This window comes from Ictalurus punctatus, chromosome 10, assembly GCF_001660625.3.
Source record: "Ictalurus punctatus breed USDA103 chromosome 10, Coco_2.0, whole genome shotgun sequence".
In the NCBI taxonomy this organism is placed as follows: Eukaryota; Metazoa; Chordata; class Actinopteri; order Siluriformes; family Ictaluridae; genus Ictalurus; species Ictalurus punctatus.
The window spans coordinates 25,265,001-25,288,252 of NC_030425.2; the positions used below are offsets into that span (position 1 = coordinate 25,265,001).

The 23,252-nt window shown below is 41.8% G+C and overlaps 1 protein-coding gene across 6 annotated transcripts in view; it reads right to left on the reverse strand.

The window, feature by feature from the left end:
- The window catches only part of myo9aa (myosin IXAa), a 123,887-nt gene that overhangs the window by 34,123 nt on the left and 66,512 nt on the right, over positions 1 to 23,252 (reverse strand). For 3 of the 6 annotated variants that reach the window (XM_017478026.3, XM_017478028.3, XM_017478022.3), the window contains exons 6-13: positions 22,763 to 22,816; positions 20,138 to 20,238; positions 19,920 to 20,046; positions 16,191 to 16,280; positions 10,832 to 10,948; positions 10,401 to 10,535; positions 3,312 to 3,433; positions 1,668 to 1,809 (exon numbers count right to left, since the gene is read on the reverse strand). In XM_017478026.3, coding sequence (XP_017333515.1) covers positions 1,668 to 1,809; positions 3,312 to 3,433; positions 10,401 to 10,535; positions 10,832 to 10,948; positions 16,191 to 16,280; positions 19,920 to 20,046; positions 20,138 to 20,238; positions 22,763 to 22,816 — 888 coding nt within the window. The remainder of the gene's footprint in view (positions 1 to 1,667; positions 1,810 to 3,311; positions 3,434 to 10,400; positions 10,536 to 10,831; positions 10,949 to 16,190; positions 16,281 to 19,919; positions 20,047 to 20,137; positions 20,239 to 22,762; positions 22,817 to 23,252) is intronic. The other 3 variants (XM_017478023.3, XM_017478025.3, XM_017478024.3) reach the window with 3 other exon arrangements.

The window sequence follows — 23,252 nt, forward strand, 5'->3', positions numbered from 1 at the left end:
ACTCGACTCGGATGAAACGGTACCTAAACCATTCCATTACCACCACGCTGCTCAGCACAAACTTCTCACCAGCACAGACAGGCTTCTCTAATCTCTCCACTGAAATCCATTCCATTTTAAAGATGTTTCCTCTGCACAATACAACAGTCTAAACAAAAACAGACGAGAACGCTCTCAATATTAAAACAAGTCCTCGTTGACGAATGCAGCAGTCGCTAAATGACCAGAATGTCCAAGCGTGTGCATTAAGACCTGATCCAGCGGTGCGATTCAGCTCCCTGAACAGACGGGCCATTTATCTTCGTGTTAAAGAAAACCGACTCCAGCGTTCTCGGAATACCTTCTGGCTGCCCGTTTGTGTTCAAACACATAAGCATAAAAATAACTTCCCGTAGGGTCCAACAACTCCGAGCGTGGGACAGAAAAACTGCTTACAGAAACACTAACGTACACGCTAATGAAACCATTTTCCAGCAGTGCGTATTATTTCCACCTTATGTGAAGGTCTGGGTAAAGAATAAAAACGTGTGTGATCTCGTCATACGTCTGGGATTACTTTACCGCTCTGAGCTCCTCCGAATGTTATGAAGGGTTACGATATGCTGTGCAGACGTCTTGAAATTCTGATAATCATTTCCTTAAGGGCATCGCGCACATACGTACGCCATTGTACCACGTCCTTTCTTATTTCAGACGAAGGAACGACGGTAATTGGAGATGGTTTATCCAGAAGATTACAGCAAACTATAAAGGCTGGGTTATACTGGCTTTTAACTACGCTACCGGTCAAAAGTTTGTGGACACGAGACTGAACTGTTTCTCATGATCTTAAAAACCTTTTGATCTGAAGGTGTGTGATTAAATGTTTGAAATCGGTGTTGTAGACAGAAATAAATCGTGCCGACATATTTGTTTCTTTCATTAGAAAACGAATATTTTACTTACAAAAAAATTCATTTGAATTAAAATACATTTTTCTTGGAGCGAAATATTCCGAAAAGCAGCCGATAAGAGTCCAGCATCGGTGGGAACTCCTTTAATACTGTTTAAAAAGTATCTCAGGGAAATTCCTCAAGAAATCGGGTGAGAAAACGCCAAGAATACATTTCCGGAAATTCTAGGCGAAAAGGGCGTCGACTTTGAAGATGCTAAAATACTAAATTATTTTGATTTATTTTGTATTTTTATCACAACATAACCCATCGTTCCAGTTGTGTTACTCCAGAGTTTTGATGACTTTATTATTATTATTCTAAAATGTGAGAAACTAAATCAAAATAAAGAATAAGTTTATCATTTGTCTAAACTTTTGACCGGTGGTGTATGCGTATATTTTCTAGATTAGTAAATAGTTCTGAACGCCGATTTAGAGTTTTTGTCACGAGCCGCGTCTCAAATCAATCACCTCAACAGGGGAACGTTTTAATAACAGAAGCTTCAACGTCGCTCTGCATGAACTCGCTGAAACCGTTTAGAGTTCGTCTTGGAAACCAGATGGACAGAGATGTTTGGAACCCGACGTCCCGTCTAGTGGCGGTCGCGTTTAATCCCCAACATGTACGTAAGACATGCAGGGAGTGTGTGAGGTTTTCTCACAGCCCAGTGTGACGTGTGAGAATTCAGAGCACGACAGTAAACCTCCTGGTGTTACTGAGTGCAGCGCTCACCTTCACGCCGTACTTGACCTTTCCAGCGTAGTGTCTGATGATGAAGGCCGGCTCCATGACGGCAGGAAACTCGATGTAGCTGTTTCCTTCGTGCTGCCGCTTGAACTTGTCCAGCAACGTCTGGTTGGTGGCCTGTGGGAAGCTGCGATTGAACGGACAAAGAATTTTAGCTTTCAAGTCAAATAAGCAGTACAGAAATTCCTCATTTCTTTACTGCGGCCATTTTTTCAATAATAGGAAAATAGCACAAACTGCAAACGCAAGATGCAGCATCGGGTACTGGGATCGAAACATACCAGTTGATGTGGATTGATGTGATTGATAGCATATTAGCATGAACGCAATAATAATAAAACTGAGATTTGCCTTACACCTGGAACTACAGTCAGAGCTGCTGTTATAGAAAATTCATCAACACCTTTTGATTAATTATCGCTCTGGTATGAACAGAAATTAAGCAACACTGTCACTAACATCAGGATGGCAAGTAGTTACAGAACCCACCTTTCGAAAATGCTTTTAATCAATAATAATGCATAAATTATAGATATTTTTACTATCAAACCTGGAATCCACAGGGACGCTGGTGCTCGCGGCACATTTTATAACTATATCATTTATCAAAGACAGGATCCATAAAAAAAATTTTTTAAAAAAAGTGCGAGAGATCAACAGCTCCAAAGCAAAGCTAAGCCTCCATTTGGTCTCACAAATATAAACACATTTTAACTGGACCACGATGTCTTTGTTGAAACAATCAGATCCTGGAATGAACTTCATCAAATCATTGCCAAAGATCCACTTAATCAACTGGTACAACTTTAGTACAGCTTCGTCTGAACTTAAATAAATAAATAAATAATAAATTTAACTGGAGACAAAAAAATAAATAAAAGGACTGAAATATTTCACTGTATGTGTAATGAATCTAGAACATATGAAAGGTTCACTTTTTGAATTAAATTACGGGAGGATGAACTTTTCCACGATATACAATTTTTTGCGATGTACCTGTAGAGTAACACAGCAGAAAAACAACAAACACAAGAGAAGACATTACAGGACATATCAGAGCCATGAAGGTTATGGGAAGGAGTGGAATACAAGAAGCTACATCGTAAAGTTTCACATGGATAATGGCTAGTCCGAGTGTTATATCGTTGGTTATTAGTAACTTTTTAGTTACTGTTTACACAACGAGTCTAATCGCGAAAGGAGACTGAAGGTCAGGGAGAGGAAGACTGAACGAAGTGGGGAGAGAGAGAAAGAAAGGGAACGAGATGCAGGAATATGATAAACGTGGCGAGTTCCTTTAGCCTTGAGGGGCTCGAGAGCTGCTGCCAATACTTCAACAGCAAAGCAACAGGAAGTGGAAGAATGTGCCATGAGAGTTGAAGTATGAAAACCACAGAGTCCAGTTTCAGGCTATTTTAAGAGGTTTCCTTGATCGTGGAACAATAAAAACAGGGGCGTAAAAACGACAGTTTCTTTTCTACACAGTGAACAAAGTGTCAGCTCGGGTTTCAAAACGTAATTAACATGAACCAGGAGCATGACAGGTCTTTTTATTTTATTTTTTTTATAAACTCAGGCCTGTGTCATGAAGCACTCTCGTTCAGTGAAGAAGTTCTTTCCGTCACTCACTTGCACTCCTCGTCCAGTAGGTGGAGCAGCGCGGTGGGCTTCTTGCTGATGAGGCTGATGCAGCCCGTGTTGTCGATGTAATCTATGTTATGCCAGGTGATGCCCTCTGCCCTATACTCTTCCTGAGGGGAGAAACACAATAACATTAACACGCCTTTTAAACACACACACTCTTAATGTGAGACGCTGAACTGAACTGAACTTCCAGAGCTTTGATTTTGAGCTCATGTTGAAAACAAAGCAATAGCGCACGTGTAATAGATGCACAAATCACAGCGCGCTGTCCCACTGGGTGATTGCATTCTTCATATAAACAGATTATTTCATACAAATGAACAGTTATGTTGTTTTTAATCACGACGTGTTATTCTTCCACACGACTCCACCCGAGCCGAGGAATTTCTTTCATCTCTGGATGGCAGCCAGAGCAACAAAACAAACAGGCCACCAGCGTGTTTTTAAGTGTTTTCATGACCATGACTGAAGAAATGTTCCTCGAGCCTGGCCGTGGCCTCTGCGGTTTAATAATATGAAAGGCATGCTCGACGTTAACATTTCGCTGGGGTTTCCCCTCCCCCCACGCCCGACATTTCCGTGGATTTCAAAGAATGTTAAAAAGTATACTTCGTAAATAAATAAATAAATAAATAAATAAATACATGAATAAATTAATAAATCAGTAGCATCTTTCAGCCTTGTTAATGGCAAAAGCAGAAAATTAGAGGAACAAACTAGAAAAATACCGGGTTTATATATAACCAGCACAGGAAGATCACACTGCTCATGAAGGGAAATACCAGAACTAATAATCTAATCGAAAATGAACAATAACGAATTCTTTCCAACGAAATATGTTAAGAAAATATACTATGGAATACCATGACTAATGATACTCCTACATAAATACCTCATCAATAACGGTCACTAATGAACTAATGCAACCTAATCAGGCAGTGCTTTTCTTATCCCCCCCTCGCACAGCCTTCTTTTGGCTGACGAGAGGAATGAGCACAAACGGCTTCCAAATGAAAGCAAATAAAACCCCATTTACGACATGCCCATAAATGGCGCTGTGAAAAAAGGAGGAAAAAACTGCCATTAATGGTATAATGGGAGCGTGTGCGGCGTGTCCGCCTTTTCCAAGAGTCACTCCAGTGTGTTTGGATTTATGGGCGGCAGATGGCACGCATGCCAGGCGTAGCTGAGGAACAGGCAGGATATCCCAGAGCCGAGGCCCAGCGCCTACTCTTCAGCCAGCATGCAGCAGGATGATGATTACTACTAATACAGTACTACCGACACGTCTATTAAACCACCGCTGCGATTACTCTTGCTACTACGTCTAATATTTCACAAACGGGCACAACAGTGCGCATCGCTAATCGTCTAGGCATGCTACATCCTGAGGTAGAAGTGTGAGCGTGATGTTTAAACCTCTGCAAAGAGGAAAAAGCTCATAACCTTTTCGAGTTCATCACACACTCGGACGCCGACTCGGCCTGGACACTTGAATCCACTATTTTTCATGTCTTAGAGCAATTAAAGTGTGGAACTTGGCAGAGAATGTCACATGCCCAAGTGTTTGTCTAGGAACAAATGGGTGGTGCGCCATGAGCGCACTTTTCCCCTTCCAAGGACATTCAAATAAACTTGTCCTAAACTGGCCATGAATGTAAGAACTCGTGTACGAGACGACTATAACAACTGACACTTGTTTAACACCAAATGTCTCCAAACTATACGGTTTATATACACAATGCACATGGATACTCGTTCAGGGCGTGCGTGTGCACAGAATAATGACCATCTGAGGTTTACTTTGGGCAGTGAGTAATGCGATTGGTTGAACTTGTTAGGTTACGTCGTCCTCTTTCACAATGGAGTGCAGAGGCATGTCGTGGTCTTAAGATAAAACCGAAAACATTCTAGATAAACAAAGCAAAGAATGTTAAAAAGCCGAGGCGAGTCAGCCTCAAAAAAATAAAATAAAAAAATAACATTTAAAAAAAAAAGAAAAGAAAAAAAAGGCGTGGTGGCCTGGAAAAACCCTACACATGGTCAGTTTATTTTTCTACTATACACACACACACACACACACCATGTGGCCAAAAGAATTACAGGGACACCTGACCATCACACCCATATGTGCTTCGTGAAAACCTCATTACACCGTACTGTAGATTTAGTCCCACTTTGCGGTTATAATAACCTCCACTTTTCTGGGACGGCTTTCCACTGGATTTTTGGAGCGTGGCTGCGGAACAAAAGGTTCGACACTGATATTGGGTGTGGAGGCGTGGGGTACGTGTTCAGTGGGGTTGAGGTCAGGGCTCTGTGCAGAACACTCGAGTTCTTCTACACAAACCATGTCTTCATGGAGCTGGCTTTGTGCACAAGGGCACTGCCCTGCTGGAACAGGTCTGGACCTCTTGGTTCCAGTGAAGGGAAGTTTGTGGCAACAGTTCACATACGAGTGTAAAGTGTATACGTGAAAAATTACAGACGCTCGTGTGGTACGTTTCTCTATTGCGTCTTTGAGTCTCAACCACACAGAGTTCTAACGTTTTAAATCACTTTTATTTCTAAAAGTGATTTAAAAACAGGAGAAAGACACCCTGCCTACTAATACATTTAAGCCTAATCTACTGATTAAACAATAAAAAAAAAACACAACATTGATGCCTAATTTTAAAGAATTGTAAGCCTGCAATGGGGAAATGAGCTCTTGCTTTGATTATCAGCATCATCCACAAGAGTTTGCCTCATCCCCTGAGACAAAAGCCACCCAAGCGTTTAAACACGAGCCTCATTGTCGTCTCTTTACTCTACGGATATCCAACGCGAAGATCGGTGAGGAAATACTCGCCAACTCGGTCAGTTCTGTTGCCTAAATTTCTCGTCTTGTCTTTATTAGGTCATTCAAACATTTGAAAACGCTTTGCTGCTTGTGCATTGCGTGAAAGCGCTCTTCTTGGTTTTGATGATGATATGAAGTGCAGGAAAAGCAGCATCTGATTATAAACTGAGGCTTAGGCTCATGTCCATTCTGCTAGGTCATGTAACAACTCCATCTTAAGTCATGTGGTTCACCGTATGAGGAAATCGCTTCGCAAGGTTTTCTCAGACCATCATACACATTCTGAAAGCGGGCCACTTAGACTTCAATGCCTTGTCCAACCCACTGCTACATACCACGGAAAGGTAAGCGGGCTCTAACTAAAGAATGCATCGATTAGACAAACATTAATCGGAATAATACATGGATATGATCTTTTATTTTGCAAAGATTTTTCCACACAGCATAGCACATGGTGTAAAAAAACAACAAAAACAAACAGACTGTCTAATCAATTTACGATTTCGCCTGCGTGAAGACAAACAAACCTGAGATGATAACGCTCTCCCCAAATATCAATCCTGAGCAAATCGTGCCAAGTATGAAACCAGCCTTACTCTCATTAGTCTACAAATAGACTAAACTCGTGCTTTTTCTGGGAAAACACTCCTTTAATGTAATGCGATTTGCAACTGCCAAGTCCTAAATGTGTCTTTGTATTAGAAGTGTAAAAGCAGCGCATTAGTGTAATCTAATCTAATCGCAATCAGATCCCTCACCTTCGATGCCAGCTGTCTGTGGCTCGAAATAAGATGGCACCTTACATAAGTGAGCTGCTCTTTTGTGGACTGCCAGTGGTGATTTCTGCTGCCTGATCGAATAACGGAAGCAATCAGTGAGGCGAGGCGAATCTGATCTGGCACTTAAACGGGCACACCGCACTTCAGATGCTAAAAGACGCATTCCGCTGTCTCCGGAGCAGCGGTGCGAGACTCATCACTTTAGTCCAAAATGAACAGACTGAAACAGCTTTCCTTAAAGATGATCTGTAATAACACTGGTCAGTATAAGTGCTGAGTTTAGTTGGAGCTTTGCAGTATTGGTAGCATCGTCGCGATTCAAACTCACGATTTCTGGATTTTTTTATTTGATATATTAATATTTTAAATACAACGCTACTGCACTATTTTTCTCTCCGTTTCTTAACAACGCTACATAGCAAGCATCAGGGAAATATTGCAGTTATTTGAATTTTTTTTTAAATCACATTACCCACCCTTTCAGACTTCCCTAATGTTGTAATGAAAACGTATAGAGTCTTCCGGGTTAAATATCAGCTTCTGTGAACTTTCCAGAAAATGTTCCAGGAATTGCAGAAACATCTTGTTCCTACAGACAGCTTCATCCTTTGTTCCTGGGAGTTTCACTTCCACTCTGGCCTGTGTTCACATTTTAGTCCCTTCCAGTGCATAAGAAATTATACACTCCAAATTACTAAAGTAACATTCATAAGCAATGTATATATAATCTTGAATATATATATATTTAAAAAATTAAAATCGTGGAAAAGTTCTTTTTTTCTGTAATTTAATTCAAAAAGGTGGAACTTTCATATATTCTGGATTCATTACATATAAAGTGAAATATTTCGAGCCTTTTTTTGGTTTTAATCATCATGATTACGGCTTACAGGTCATGGACATCAAAAGTCCAGCATCTCAAAATATTCGAATTTACAATACAGAAATGTGGACCTGAGAAGACTCTAATCAGATAATTAACTCAAAACACCTGCAAAGGTTTCCTGAGCCTTTAATCTCCCAGTCTGGTTCAGTACACGACAATCACGGGGAAGATGAAAGAAAGTAAATGTTGCGTTTCATTTGGAAATCAAGGTTCCAGAGTCTGGAGGAAGAGTGGAGAGGAACAGAATCCAAGTTGCTTGAAGTCCAGTGTGAAGTTTCCAGTCAGTGATGATTTGGGTTGCCATGTCATCTGCTGGTGTTGGTCCACTGTGTTTTCTCAAGTGGAGAGTCGATGCAGCGTCTACCAGGAGATTTTAGAGAACTTCACACCTCCGTCTGCTGATGAGCTTTATGGAGATGCTGATTTCCTTTTCCAGCAGGACTCTACACCTGCCCACAGTGCCAAAACTACTAGTAACTGGTTTGCTAACCATGGTATTACTGTGCTTGACTGGCCAGACGACTCGCCTGACCCGAACCCCATAGAGAACCTATGAGAGACACCAGACCCAACAATACAGACGAGCTGAAGGCCGCTATCAAAGCGACCTGGGCTTCCAGAACACTTCAGCAGTGCCACAGGCTGATCGCCTCCATGCCACGCCGCATCGATGCAGTAGTTCATGCAAAAGCATTAAAGCCCTGACCGAGTATCAGTGCATAAATTAACATACTTTTCACAAGGTCGACATTTCTGTATTATAAATTCTTTATTAAAATATTCCGAGATACTGGATTTTTGATGTCCATGAGCTGTAAGCCGTAATCATCAAGATTAAGCAATAGAAGGCTTGAAATATTTCACTTTATGCGTAATGAATCTAGAATATTTGAAAGTTTCACTTGTTGAATTAAATTACAGGAAAAAAACGAACTTTTCCACGATATTCCACATATATAATATGAATTCACAATACAACTTGAATATCTGTTCGCTGCACGATAGCAAACCGATGTGGGGAAGTGCTATCGGCTTGTGACAGTAACGTGTGTCCTTTCTCGAGCTAAATAAAAGCCTGAACCGAACACAGGCTTTAAAAGGTGAGTCACAAAGGCACCTCTCTGACAGCTGGTGATTAAAATGAAGAGATGTGGGGGCTGTAGGTACCTCAGGCAAACACGAGTTCATCAAATGAATGGTGATCTAGAGAGCCACAACAGAGCTTTTCTTTTTCTTTTATTTAAAGCGTCTTTGTGTGAGACTGGATTATTTACCAGAACAAGCCCTGTGATAAAGGCGAACCACCATGTAAACCGTTTGGCACATATGAGATGTGGTGAAAAGTAATTTGCCACAGAACGTAAAGTAATACTTAAGCGTTTTTTTTTTCACCTAATCACCACCCAAAGCTGTTCTGAGAAAACAACGACATATTTATCTGTTGAGAGCCTGAAAAAAATCCTGTTTACTTAAAACTGACCTATAACTGAAGTACGCTGGCTTACACGGTGCCTTGCGTAAGTATTCACACCCCATATACCTCTCCTGCTAGCATGTCATGCAGTCACTTTGCGGTTAAACATCAATCTATCCATCCTTCCATCGAGTTTCTGTACTGCTTACCCTACACAGGGTCACAGGGAGCCCAGAGCACATCCCAGTGGACTCGGTGCACGATGCGGGGGACACCCTGGATGAGGTGCCAACACATCGCAGGGCACAATCACACACACACACACGCTATGGACAATTTAGAGATGACAATCAGACTACAACGCATGTCTTTGGACGGACGGAGGTAACCCCCAAAGCATGAAGAGAGCATGCACGCTATGCACACGTTTGCCAGAGGCGGGAATCGAACCCCCAACCCCGGAGGCGTGAGGCAAATGTGCTATAGAGAAAAATAGCAGCTGCTATCCAGACTCTAATTGCTTTGTGTGTGATCGCAGCTCATAGCCAAATAACCGATGACTTGTTGACTATTTGTTGGGAGCGTGCTCTGAAAAGGATAAAGATTAACCCAGGAAAAATAATAACAATGCTGGGGTAAAGACAAAACACGCTAACTACCTCACCATACTTTTATGCAAGTGACCGGTTTCTAGGCATCCGAGCCACAGGACTGGGCAGCACGCTACAGCATTCCCTTTCCAGGTGGGCAAAGCTAATAAAGATATGATTTATCAATGTCTGGAAATATCCACATTAATATGAATTTATCAATTATACATACATTGGAAAACTGAGTATTGATTTAGCTCATTTTTACTGATTTAATTAGAAGTGAGAATACTGTTCAGATATATTATAAATCCTGAATGAGAAGTTATTCCCTCTTTACCTGATGACGCACCAGTAAAATATTTCATTAAATGATTTAGCCGGAGTTTGCGGCAGTGCTATTAACTCGAGTAGCGTGTAAGTCGTTATTTTCAATCTGTGTGCAGTCAAAACAACTCGAGCTGTAATTACTGGCAATAAATCTGTTATTGGTCTGTAATGTCGAGCCGTGAGCAGGTAGAGCATATGATGAGAAAGACTGCGGTTTAGATCTTAGCCTTCACCTGCTCCAGCTTAAAGATGTGCTGGTTGAAGTAATGCTGCAGTCTCTCGTTGGCGAAGTTGATGCAGAACTGTTCAAAGCTGTTGTTCTCGTAGTCTTCGAAGCCGAAGATGTCGAGGACGCCGATGGATAAGATCTGAGGATGAATGGAGACAGTTAAAGTGTTTATGACGGGTGGGGGGACGGGGGTAGGGGAGACGACAAAAGTACTCTGGTTACTCTGTGCCTGAAAATATCCATTACATAATGCCTGCATCTATAATTTACAAATTAAAGCAGCACTACCCGGCAGAGAGAACCACAAAATGACCGAGCAAATCCCCACCAGATGAATCCAGATCATAATCCATTAGAGCTGGGATATGCCTGACAGAGCTCCTAGTTATTCTTCTACTTTCTCTCCCTACATCATCTGAATGAAATCTCTCTCACCTTGGTCGCCTCCTCCAGCTCACGGTTGTTGAGCAGGGCGTGATTGATTCTGAACACGATCCAGTCGAACAGAGCGCTGTACAGAGATTTAGCCATGGAGTCACGTACAGTTCCAGCCTAAAACACAACAACGGACAGAAAAAAAAAATTATTATTATTATTATTATTTTTTTAAACCCCACAAGCAAAAGTGTGTGTGATGAGGATGAAGTCTGCCTCGTCCTGGGCTGGAGACACTGCAGTAAAACGTTCATACCAAGCACACGTTCCCAAGGACTGTCCGAAAACGCCCAGCGACGCTGCTGCTTTGTTGTGGTCAAGTTGAGATGAAACGGATGTATTTTGGGATCGAACCTTATAGACTTGTGTACACACTGACCGAGTCTCACTGAAAGATATCTTTTCCAACGTTATACTAAAGCAAACCGTTTATCCTGAAACAAATTTCGTGTGTTTATACTGAAACATTTGTGACGTGCTGATATTGATATTGTTATTGCTAGAGCACTTAAAGCGCAAATATACTTCGCTTTCGCCACGTGTACGTACATGTGCGTGCGCAGCAGCTACACGAGCGGCTATGCTCGCGTACTCGCTTGCGTATCTTTCGTCCAGCTAGAGGATTAAACCTGACGTCCACAGATGGCATGTCAGAGCCAAAGCATCTCTGTCCAGCCGGGGTCCGAGTCGAACAGTAACGTTTAACGATTTCATGCGCAGTAACGTTAAACACACTGATGAACTCTAAAGCTTTCTGCAGCGGGCGCGATAATCGGGCTGAGTCTCAGATCGAAAAACTCGATCCTTACAAGGGTTTGCTAATTTAGAAAATCCAGAAGACTAGTCCTCAAAACAGACCTTTCGGCAGGTTTAATTGGTTTAAACCCTCACTGCAACAGGAAAACCGGTTGGTGTCCGGACACGAGAACAGTCTAGAATAATTACATAAGTATGTGATTGGAGACATGACGTTTCTTTGTTTAGTCATTTGGGGACACGGTGTCACATGGTGTTACACTGGCTCCTCTATGTATGCTTGGTCCTAAAAACAAAAGAGCACGAGCTTCCTTTCTCGTTCACCATTTTCCAACAACATTCAGCATCACATGACCGAGAAATCCAACATTCAAGCAGTGGAGAAGTTGGAGCAGGCGCTTGACGAAGTTGTGGCTGTACTACACAGCTGTGCCGAGTTACAGCAGAGAATCAACCGATGACGAGTGTGATGGTGTCGGCAGCGATATGAGCATGAAAGGTGAAGCGTTGGAAGCGGATCCGTTTGCGCTGTGTTTACAGATGAGGAAGAGAACGGGCTGGACAGACTGAAGCAATAAAGCTCGGTTAGAGTGACGTCAATTGAAGAAACATAAACAACAAAGTAGACACTTTTCAAAAATAAAATCACGGACACCGTTCGAGTTAATTATAAAGATTAATACGCAAATTATTGGGGGTGAAATTTTCCTATAGCATTTTATAGAAAATTTCCTATTATGTAATAACTCTAGTTACATAAAGTATACAGGCAGCTACGCTGTAACTAGTGAGAATGTCTGTCTCACGTATGTACTCGAGTGTACGGTATCCTGACAGTTTAAAGTCGAACCTTTAAACCATTCCATGTAGCATTTTTTCTGAGGTAAGATGCTAAGCAAGCTAAATCAGATGGATAATGAGCAACCTGTGATGAGACATTAGCCACACAGTAACCGGACAGGAACGGCCCACTTGCTTTAGTGGAAAATCTACATAACTTTCAAGTCCCACATCACTGGTTTGATCATGTCTGATGCCACTCTTATTAATGTGAATGTACTTTCGTCTTAGAATTACCCTTAAGTTTAACTAAACTGGACATGCTAATGGAAAATAAATAAATAAATAAATAAATAATAATCATTATAAATGTTAAAAAAAAAAAAAAAAACGGAGAGCATACAAACGCTTATGTCACTGTGAAAAAAGGTTAATGTAAAGTAGGGATTGGATGTGATCCATCATGTCTGTGCACTTCCCTGAGGCATGATTAACATCATTAGGCACTTTAATGCTCTTCACCATGGCACAACTTCTGACAATCTAATCTGGTCTGAGCACACGGTCACAGTAGTCTGGGATTAGATTTATGTAAACTACTTGCACAGAACTACTGCCTGTGCTCGTTTCCCTGAAAGTGAGGCAATGCAAAAACTGTGGGTTTAGTCAACGGTCACTACAGCAGCAACACTAAGGCCTGCTAAATAGGTGCAAATCCCCCCGCAAAAAAAAAAAAACCCCACATAAGAACCTGATAAAACCTGCAGAAAGACTAACCGATTCGACTTTCGGTCTTTCAAATGAACAAAAAAATAACAATAATCTGTTTTGCATATTTGCTTTAATGAGTATGCAATTCCGGGCTTCATGTGAAATGACATGCAAATAAGTTTATTTAGCACCTGCAACGTGGATCACTGAAACCCGAAAGACTTCTGGAACAGCAATCGCGTGTGCAAATGAATAAACCCGAAGGGCAGGGATTAAATTTGGTTAAACCCATTCGTGCCCATTATTTCACAATGGTGAAAGGTCACCATGTTAGATATTCAGCACAGATTAAACTCCTTGGACTCGTCGGGTCTGACAGAGATTGAACAGCAACAAAGAAAGTACTTTTGTAAGAAATGAACATCTGTCCTCTTTATCTAGTCTGATGTGCAGACTTAAAAGATTTAAACCTGGTGTTTTCGGTTTTTAAAAATCTATTTGCCTAAAAAAAAAATATAAATAAATCATCTGGTAAATACACCATGAAAAACAAGTAAATATACTTCCGCTGTTAACTTAATTTCAATAATAGGATCTGCCTTACACCAGTGCGACTGACTGCATCCATGTTTTAAATGTCACGCAAGGGCGTGTTTTTCGTTTTTGGATAACTGTTCATTCTAAAATCCAAGAAATCTTTAATACACAATTAAAATTTTGTCCTCAACTATATTTACTTATTAGCTAACTGAAAGATACTTTATGATCATCTCCTAGAACATACATTTATTATTATTTTTTTAAACCCATTTTACTATTATGGTCAATTCCTCAGACCTCACTGATAAACCTATGGCTTTCCCAAATTGCCACCTTTCTCCAATTAACTTATCCATCATCCATCAGAAATCAGATATAATTCAGGAAATATAGACTGCTCTTTGAGATTATATTAAGGAAATTGATTTTTAAGATGTCCACTTATCAAATTATACTGTTTAAGCCATTTGGTTTTATGTTCACATTGTTCGTTCTGTATCTTTAAAATAAATAAATAAATTTTTAAAAACCCACAATCATGTCATCTTGCTTATAACGCGTTTATAAAGTATTTTGAACAGTATTTCGTTTCATCTCACCCCCTTTAACTGGTTTTTACTAAAGGAGTTATTCATAAACGTGGCAAAAACACATTTAAAACCTCACTTGAGTATCATTTGCATGTGACATCGTTTATACAATTACGCTTCGTCAATCAGCCACAAGGTGCCCACTTAGTGCATGCACAATTTATTACAATCTCTTCTTATTATTGCTTTTATTATTGCTTACTGTAAAGCACAATCCTTACGCTACAAGATACACTGCTATTAAGAGGAAGCGCTTGTTAGAAGAGCTGGTTTAGGATCCGAGCTAAAAGAAGCTTGCGTCCATTAAAGAGTGTTTAATAGCCCTGGTGTCGGGTTCCTGATGGAAAGTGTGCATCAGGCAGGAAGTCGGCCATCTGTGATCCTGTCTGTGTGTGTGTGTGTGTGTGTGTGTGGGCCTACATTAGCTGGAACATCACTAGTAGCTGTGACTTTTGTTTATTTTTAAAGGTGGCACTAATGAAAATGGTTTGAATCCGTTCGAAGCGAATATCTCGGGTCCGAATCTAAAGCCAAACACAACGCTGAGGTTATCGAAATCATTCTGCTGCAGTGCTTCATAAGGGATAAAGCGCTTGGGTGTATACCGATGTAAGAAAACAATCGATCACTGATGGGATGGTGTGATGCAGCCGGGTACAAAGCGCAATTAAGTTATTAATTTTCCTAGAACAGCCCTTCCTGAAGTGTTTTACTCCTTATATACCAGCTGTTAGCCAAAGATTGTGATTTTTTTTATTATTATGTTTTGATCCAGTTTTTAGTTACAGTCAATGTTGCGAAATGTTTGTCGAACAAGGTAGTTCCTGTCATCACTTACATTAACGGCTATAAACAGTCGTTCCCTCACCAGCCCCTCACGCCGCTCGTCACGTGACCTAAAAGTCTTTCCCGTGTCTGAAAAAGTGTTGACACTGGAGACTGGAAACCATTTTTTATTTTTTTTTCAGTTTTTGTGGCACGTCTACAACTCAAATCCTTATGTAACTTATTATCGTTACTATGGAAACAATAATGCATACTGTTTTGCAGCTATTGTGTCAGAGCTGCTGTTAACTGGGCGTGAATCGACATCTTCGGATTAATCAGTTCTGAGAATTCAGCAGTACTCTGTCGTGTACAATGCCATACCATATTCATCTTTAGTTGCAGTGTGGTATACTGTATATAAAAGCTTACATGGTTGTTTCTTGCTAATGGATGGAGAGTCTTTGCATCTTCATCTCTTACGGCAAAAACTTAATCACCGACTGTTATTTCAACCTCAGGAAAAGGTCAGAAAATAAAAGGCGGCACACAGGATAGGATTACTTCTGTAAAGAACTTCTCTACAGTTTACAGTAAAACAGCAGACTTGCGTACACCGAGACCGCAACGTGTCTAAACAGTGGGAAGTGGGACCTTTTACACAACTCATATACACTCTCCACTCTTCGCTTATTATTCATTTGTATGGAAAGTTGTCCCTGTGTAAGCATTCCGTCATCTCTGTATATATTCTGAAGCATTAGAGCCGCGTCACTCAAGCACCTCGAGGAGGTTATTGCTGCGCATTACGCAGACGTCCTCATAATTACGCACTCCTCCTCAAGTCCGTACTGTCAGTCTAATCTTGCTGTCAGAAATCAGGAATGATTGCTGTTCTCTTAGAATAATAGTTTAAATAACTCTGTTACGCCTCAAATCCACTTCAGCAGCTGTGTGTAAAAGTCACGGTCACGGCTGCTCGCGACGGAGTTTCGTCACGAAACGGAGAATTCCTAAATAAGGACGGAGAGCTGCATTTGGCGCACGCTGAGAGATCGGATTCTGATGCGAATATACGGCGAATCCGAGCTTGGCTGTGTTACAGATGAGAAAGGACTGGAAAAACTGCCAAGTGTGGAATTTTCTGTCTCGGCTGAAGAACGAGGAAGATTCGGGAGTGTGAAATAAATAAAAGTCTGCGCTCGTTCGGTCCTCACCTCGGCCAGTTTGTAGGGCACGATGAGCTTTTCTCCCACCGTCACCGTCTTCCGCGTCGTCAGGGCTTCGAATAACATCTCCTCTTTCACCTGGAATGCAGAGCATGACAGTTATCCAGGTGTAATTCAGTTCATTCACCATGAGAGCTTGTTTACAACTCTGTTTACAAATTCACTGCAGGACCTGTGAAAAAGTCATGTACAGGTGCATCTCAAAAAATTTGAATATCGTGGAAAAGTTAGATTTTTTCCATAACTTAATTCAAAAAGTGAAACTTTTCTATATTCTAGATTCATTACGCAAAGTGAAATATCTGAAACCTTCTATTGCTTAATCTTGATGATTACGGCTTACAGCTCATGGACATGAAAAATCCAGTATCTCGGAATATTTTAATAAAGAATTTATAATACAGAAATGTCGACCTTGTGAAAAGTATGTTAATTTATGCACTGATACTCGGTCAGGGCTTTAATCCTTTTGCACGAACTACTGCATCGATGCGGCGTGGCATGGAGGCGATCAGCCTGTGGCACTGCTGAAGTGTTCTGGAAGCCCAGGTCGCTCTGATAGCGGCCTTCAGCTCGTCTGTATTGTTGGGTCTGGTGTCTCTCATAGGTTCTCTATGGGGTTCGGGTCAGGCGAGTCGGCTGGCCAATCAAGCACAGTAACGCCCCGGTCAGCAAAGCAGTTACTAGTAGTTTTGGCACTGTGGGCAGGTGTAGAGTCCTGCTGGAAAAGGAAATCAGCATCTCCATAAAGCTCGTCAGCAGACGGAGGCGTGAAGTTCTCTAAAATCTCCTGGTAGACGCTGCATCGACTCTCCACTTGAGAAAACACAGTGGACCAACACCAGCACATGACATGGCAACCCAAATCATCACTGACTGCGGAAACTTCACACTGGACTTCAAGCAGCTTGGATTCTGTTCCTCTCCACTCTTCCTCCAGACTCTGGAACCTTGATTTCCAAATGAAACGCAACATTTACTTTCATCTGAAAAGAAGACCTTGGACCACTGAGCAACGGTCCAGTTCTTTTTCTCCTTAGCCCAGGTAAGACGCTTCTGACGTCGTCTCTGGTTCACGAGTGGCTTGACACTAGGAATGCGACACTGCGACATTTCTGTATTATAAATCCTTTATTCTAACACTCTGAGATACTGGATTTTTGATTTCCAGAAAGGAGCATTTGTAGTCTTGCTCCTTTTTGCAGAACCAGCATCTTTCACTTCCGGGCCCATTCATGTTAAACTGGCAGCCAGCCGTAACGTCCCGTGAACAAGTGGGTGACTATTTGATACTTTCGAAAACACTTTGCCACAACTGCCAAACCGTTTAAAGGCAGCTGATGTTGCACACCTTTACATTCAGACAAAAAGGTCAGCCTCCCGACCTCACACATGTAGTGAGATAGTGGACATGAGAACTTTCTTCCAATAGCTATATTGAAATATATTCTACAGTGAGATACACAAGCTGCTAGTGAGCACATTTTTGGCATTACATTTTATGAACTCAGGTTTAATTATCACATCACAGGTCCGAAATCACACCCTTCCACTGAGTTGCAAAAAGCACTATAACCTCCCGAAATGCTCAAGGAGGGAGATTTGAATGTCAGCGAGGTTATAATTTCAACCCTGCAGTGTTCTGAATTGCTGCTTCAACGGCTCCTTCAAATGTGATCTGAACTCCATCTGTTACAAAACTACATAAAGTCAGTTTTAAAACACTCCAGGTGTTCTCCTTCGTATCTTTACGGAGTGCATTTGTAACGTACGGGGGCGAATTAACCGGCACGAGAACCGACACGTTCCTCTGAACTGAGAAAGAACAGGAACAGTTTCACAGTGGAAGTTTAATAACAGGTGTTGGGTCAGTAAATATGTGAAACGAATCGTTTTTCACAAGAATTCTATGGAAAGATTTGTATAAACGAAGCTCTAAATACGTATCACGTTCCTCTTAAGACGGTCTGCTTTTTCACAGGAAATCATTTGTGAGGAAATCATGCGTTGCCTCTCTTTCAACTTCATGGTGCATGAAAACCACAGAACTACATAGAAAATGGAATTAATGCACTTCTGTTTAACTTACTCAGAGCCAGCAATCCAATCATATCACTTAATGAACAAGAACGAACAGAATCAATACTTCATAATCTTAGATGAGTCAACGGTCAACGCGGATGAGTCAGAGCTAGTAGTAACGAACGGTCAGCTTAATGTGTGTTAGCCTGTTAACATATTTAACTCTGTACACTAACTAGCTAATCAGCCACTAAGCTTTTTCTACAAGAGGAAGCAGGACAGTGGATAAAACTGAATAACTCTGATATACTGACGTTAAGTTCTTTCGGGTGTTTTGGGTCAGTTTCTCCTCTTTTTTGTGTGTGTTCCCTAGCACCAGATAAACATCAACACTTCATGATCGCTGCTTCTATGTAATCTTCTTTAGAGTTAGAGTTAATTACCAAATTTAGTTAGGTCAATTGCATTTTCTATTCTGCCTTATAGATTCTCGCCAAACGATAGTAACGGCTGCTCTACTTATGCTTATTTGATAATTTTTTAAAAAATAAATCACGGGGCCCCCTGGTGGTCCGGAGGCCCTAAATTACCGCTTACAGCAAGAAACAACCCTGTCTGTTTTCAAGAAGGTGCCAGGGCTTTGATTTAACATAATAATAAAAAACAAAGAGCTAGGTTAACATTCAGCATCTCCTTTTCAACAAAATGGTCGACGCTGACTAGATTCTGGTCATTTAAGAACATTTCCAGCAGAGAACAACGGCTATATATCTGTAGTGTCTGTATTTAGGACAGAGCTCGCTCGCGTTCACTCCTGCAACGGCTCAGAAAACAAAAATTTCACTTTCTGTAATGCTTAAAAACGCTTTTCCAGAACATTATAATCTTATTTCAAAAGTTTTTGAAAGAAAATGATAAAATTAAAAAAAAAAATACTCCCAATATTGCAATGCAATGCATCTGGCCAAGTTTTTCAGATCAACATTCTGATCAAGAACATATTACATTTACAATTCCTTGTGAAATCATTTTCAGACCTTCCCCGGGTTGTTTGTTTTGCACTATCCCTCCAGTAGTTCTCTTTGCAGAACAGACGATCGTGTGATTAAAGTCGTGCAGCGTGAGCGCTTCAGCAAGCTGAAAGCTGTGCGGTGTGAGTGTTCGGGTTATTGTGAATCTTTGCAGAGTCTGACTCGAGAGCCGATAATTCTGAGACGCCTGAAAGACAGTCAGCTTCGACTACATCCTGAAATAAGCACGAGTGTGTGTGTGTGTGTGAGAGAGAGTGTGTGTGTGTGTGAGAGAGAGTGAGTGAGTGAGAGCTCTCCATTCCGGGGTCAACCTTAATGAAACTTTAGAACCAGCACAGCACTGACTGAGTGAGTGCATGTGTGTGTGTGTGTGTGTGTGTGTGTGTGTGTGTGTGTGTGTGTGTGTGTGTGTGTGAGTGTGTGTGAGTGTGTGTGAGAGAGAGAGAGAGAGAGAGAGAGAGAGAGAGAGAGAGAGAGAGAGAGAGAGAGAGAGTGTGTTTCTATGTGCAGAAACGGATTCTGGTAAACTGCACACTGCAAGTAGGTGATCTATGGCAAAGTCTCACTCTTGCTTGAGCGGATAATTTCACCTGGATGCTGTAAAACTGACTCTACAAACACATATACAGTATAATACATGAGCGAGGATGCTCAGACTTTATACCTCCAGCAGCTCCGAGACGATGGGCAGAACTTCAGGATTGTAGATATCGATGGAGTCATCCCGGTACGTCTTCTTCTTATATCGGATGTTGCCTAAATGAAGGATGGCCGACAGCAGAGAAAAGATTCTGCGAGGAAAGGAAACGAAAAGGACAACCAGTTAGATCGTTCAAATCCGTACGTGAACGTTCACTACAGAGAGTATTGTGAGCGACTCACTGTTTTCGTGTGGCCGGCAGGAACCCCACCATCTCCATGGCCAGCTGTAGACGCTCAAAGTCGTGCTTCAGATCCTCTCCTTCCACTGTGAAGCAGTCCTGCTGGTTTCAAGAAGCAGAGAGTCACCGTCCATTAAAACTCTTCACCGCAACGTGAGGTCTCCCCGAAGGTGCAATTACACGCCACACCTCCATTTCGCTACACACCGCTGCGTCCGACTCAAGCATGCACAACGTGTACGCTGCATTCGCGTGTCCAGCAGGGCCTCCCACGCCAATACGCAAAGAGTTTCCGTCCGAATGTTTTCACAAAACCACCAGTGATTTAGACCTGCTGTGAAGTACGAATATCTACATCCAGCACGGTTACCAGAATATTATCAAGAGAGGCAGTGAGATGATGCCACACAGCCTTGGAGAGACAGGAACACTGCTCTGTATCATTTAGTCAATCAGGAGATATTTAGGCTCAAATTAAATATTTGCATAAAAACAGAAGGACGGAAACTCCACTACTGATATACATCACCCAGCGATAAACAGTAATAATCGCGCTTGTGAATGCGAAGCTGCCGAGTCAAGCCGGGCGACTCGAAACGCTGTCACTGTGAAATCTGGTTAAACCGGGCAATTTCCCGGTTGGAAATAAGGAGCCTGGTGAATAGTAGCATATGTATGTTCTGCCCATGTAGTGGAAAATTTACCGTGCTTTAGTGGGAAATCTGGCTCATGTGCAAAGGCAATAAGGGAAGCAGCAATTTAGTACTTAATAGATTGAATGAAATGGAGCTGAGCAGCGGTGTACTGCATGCTGGGCCTACAGCAAAGGAGCAGGTCGTCTAAATAAGAAAGGAGAATAAATTCGGGGCCATTTTAGACGTAGCACATGTTTAACGGGGTTTAAAACGTAATGGGTCTGAGCCCAGACGTAACAGAAACTCAAGTCTGTAGGAGTCACTGAATGGAGATAGGTGCGGTCTCTTACACTTGTTAGGTTCGGATTAGTCATAAAAATACACCGCTTTTTGGATGTCTGTTAGTGCTCCCTTTCCTCCCGGGCTTGATAGTTAAAAAGTGTGGGAGGTATTGAGACTCCCAGGGAGAGTGTGTTGTGCTTGAGGAAAACTGTCACTGAGAGTAGAATCTTTGAGCTGGCATCGAGAGACTCGAACACGAGCGCTTTTACACAACTTCCAGCCCACGTGACTCCACATACCGAAGTGTCCTTGGGCAAGACACTGAACCCCAAGTTGCTCCCGACGGCATGTTAGCGCCTTACATGGCAGCTGTGCTGCCATTAATGTGTGAGTGTGTGTGTGAATGGGTGGATGAGACACAGTGTAAAGCGCTTTGGATAAAAGCGCTATATAAAAGTGCGCCATTTACCATTTAAGTAATGAGACGGCGTCTCCTTCATCTCCCACCTCGGCCATTGATCCTATAATTACGGCATACCGGAGCGACGGAAAGGCAAATAGCTCTGAAACATAAATCAGTGCCAGGCTGAGGCCAGGATCCAGCCTGTTAGCGTTCACGTTTCCAGCGTAGAAACTGCAGAAGGGGTAATTCCTCATGTTAACCGTCACTGCGCTTTCCAAGCACAACAAACTCGGAGCTATAGGAAGGCGTTTTATGGTTTAAGCTCGAAGTGGCATGACAGCTATTACAGAATTGCTTGCATTCAGAGGATTAATATTTTGGCACGGAGCAGAAATTCACCAGGGTCCTTATTTCCACTGATATTAATAACATTCCTTACTCACTCAAGGGCACAGCGAGCTTTCGCAAGACCATAAAAGAAACTTGGAGGGGTAGGAGGGTAATGGAATCACTCTAACTGTTGGTCAAAATGAGCATATCGCGTCTGCATTCACAAGTGTGCAATTACCGCATGACTAAAAACAAGCAAAAGGCAAACTCACACCAACACAAACCATTTTTTTTTTTTTTTGGTCACTGATTTCGTGCATGAGAACTTTTTTTTACAGAATTATCACAAAAAAAAAAAAAAAAAAAGCTGTCATGCAGCTCAGAGTTTAACCTTTAATGCCCAAGATACTCATTCTGAGGTCAAAGGTCTAGCTCAGGAGCAACTCGACTCAAATCAGGATGGTTCAGAGGGCTGGCAAAGTGGCTACTGCGAGGCTAAGTCAACAAGTGGAGCCGCTCCCAATGCAAATACGAGTGTGTTTGTACTCTTACTTATCAACCGCTTGTTCAATCTGGCCAGTGTTTGCTAGCAGATAGCCTAGAATCGGACCTAGAAATACACAGGTGAGAGGTTTATACACTAGGTGTACTGTGCGTACTCGTTTTGGGCTTCGCATGGGGTTTTATTTAAGAGGCTCTATGACGCACAGTGACCCAAAAAAAAAAAAAAAACCCCACAACAGCAGCTGTTTAATCTTAACCAAGTTTGCAATGATTTGGGGACACCCAAATCACATCCCAGTCAAACACACACAGCATGAGGGCGGTCTCTTGTGTAAAGCAAGAGCTATGGGAGGAAAATAAATAAATAAATTTTAAAAAATAATGAAAAAAGGGTGAGGAAGCCAGCGATCCACATCCCTACAGCGCCAACACGCACGCACGCACGCACGCTGTTTAACACACAAATACTGACCAGTTCGCTCTCATAGTAACTTTCCCAGTGCGGTTTCTGTGGTTTCTTTGTCATCTGGAAGTAAGGTACACGAGGTTAGGCAACATTCAGACATTCCACACTCTCTACATGCGGTATATTAGTGAGGCGTAAAGGGACATTTAACTTCGACTCATGCATGACACGGGATTGTACGAATAACAAATCTGTTCAAAAGCTCAGTCATCTCTATCACTCATTCATTTTAATGAGGAGTAAACACACACAGACACAGACACACACACACACACACACACACACACAATAATAAGCAGGAATGGAAAAATAAGAGAGAATAAAAGTTAAGTAAAAGTCAACATGATGTTGGTGTCAAAAGCAGCGATGCACCGACACCATCCTCCCCCACGGTGACGTGTTTTTTTGGTACTTACTGATAGAGCTACCACAATAAATCAGTCAAGGACATCACTGAACAGTATATTTAGCTCTGGTTATGCTTTTCCGGTTTAAA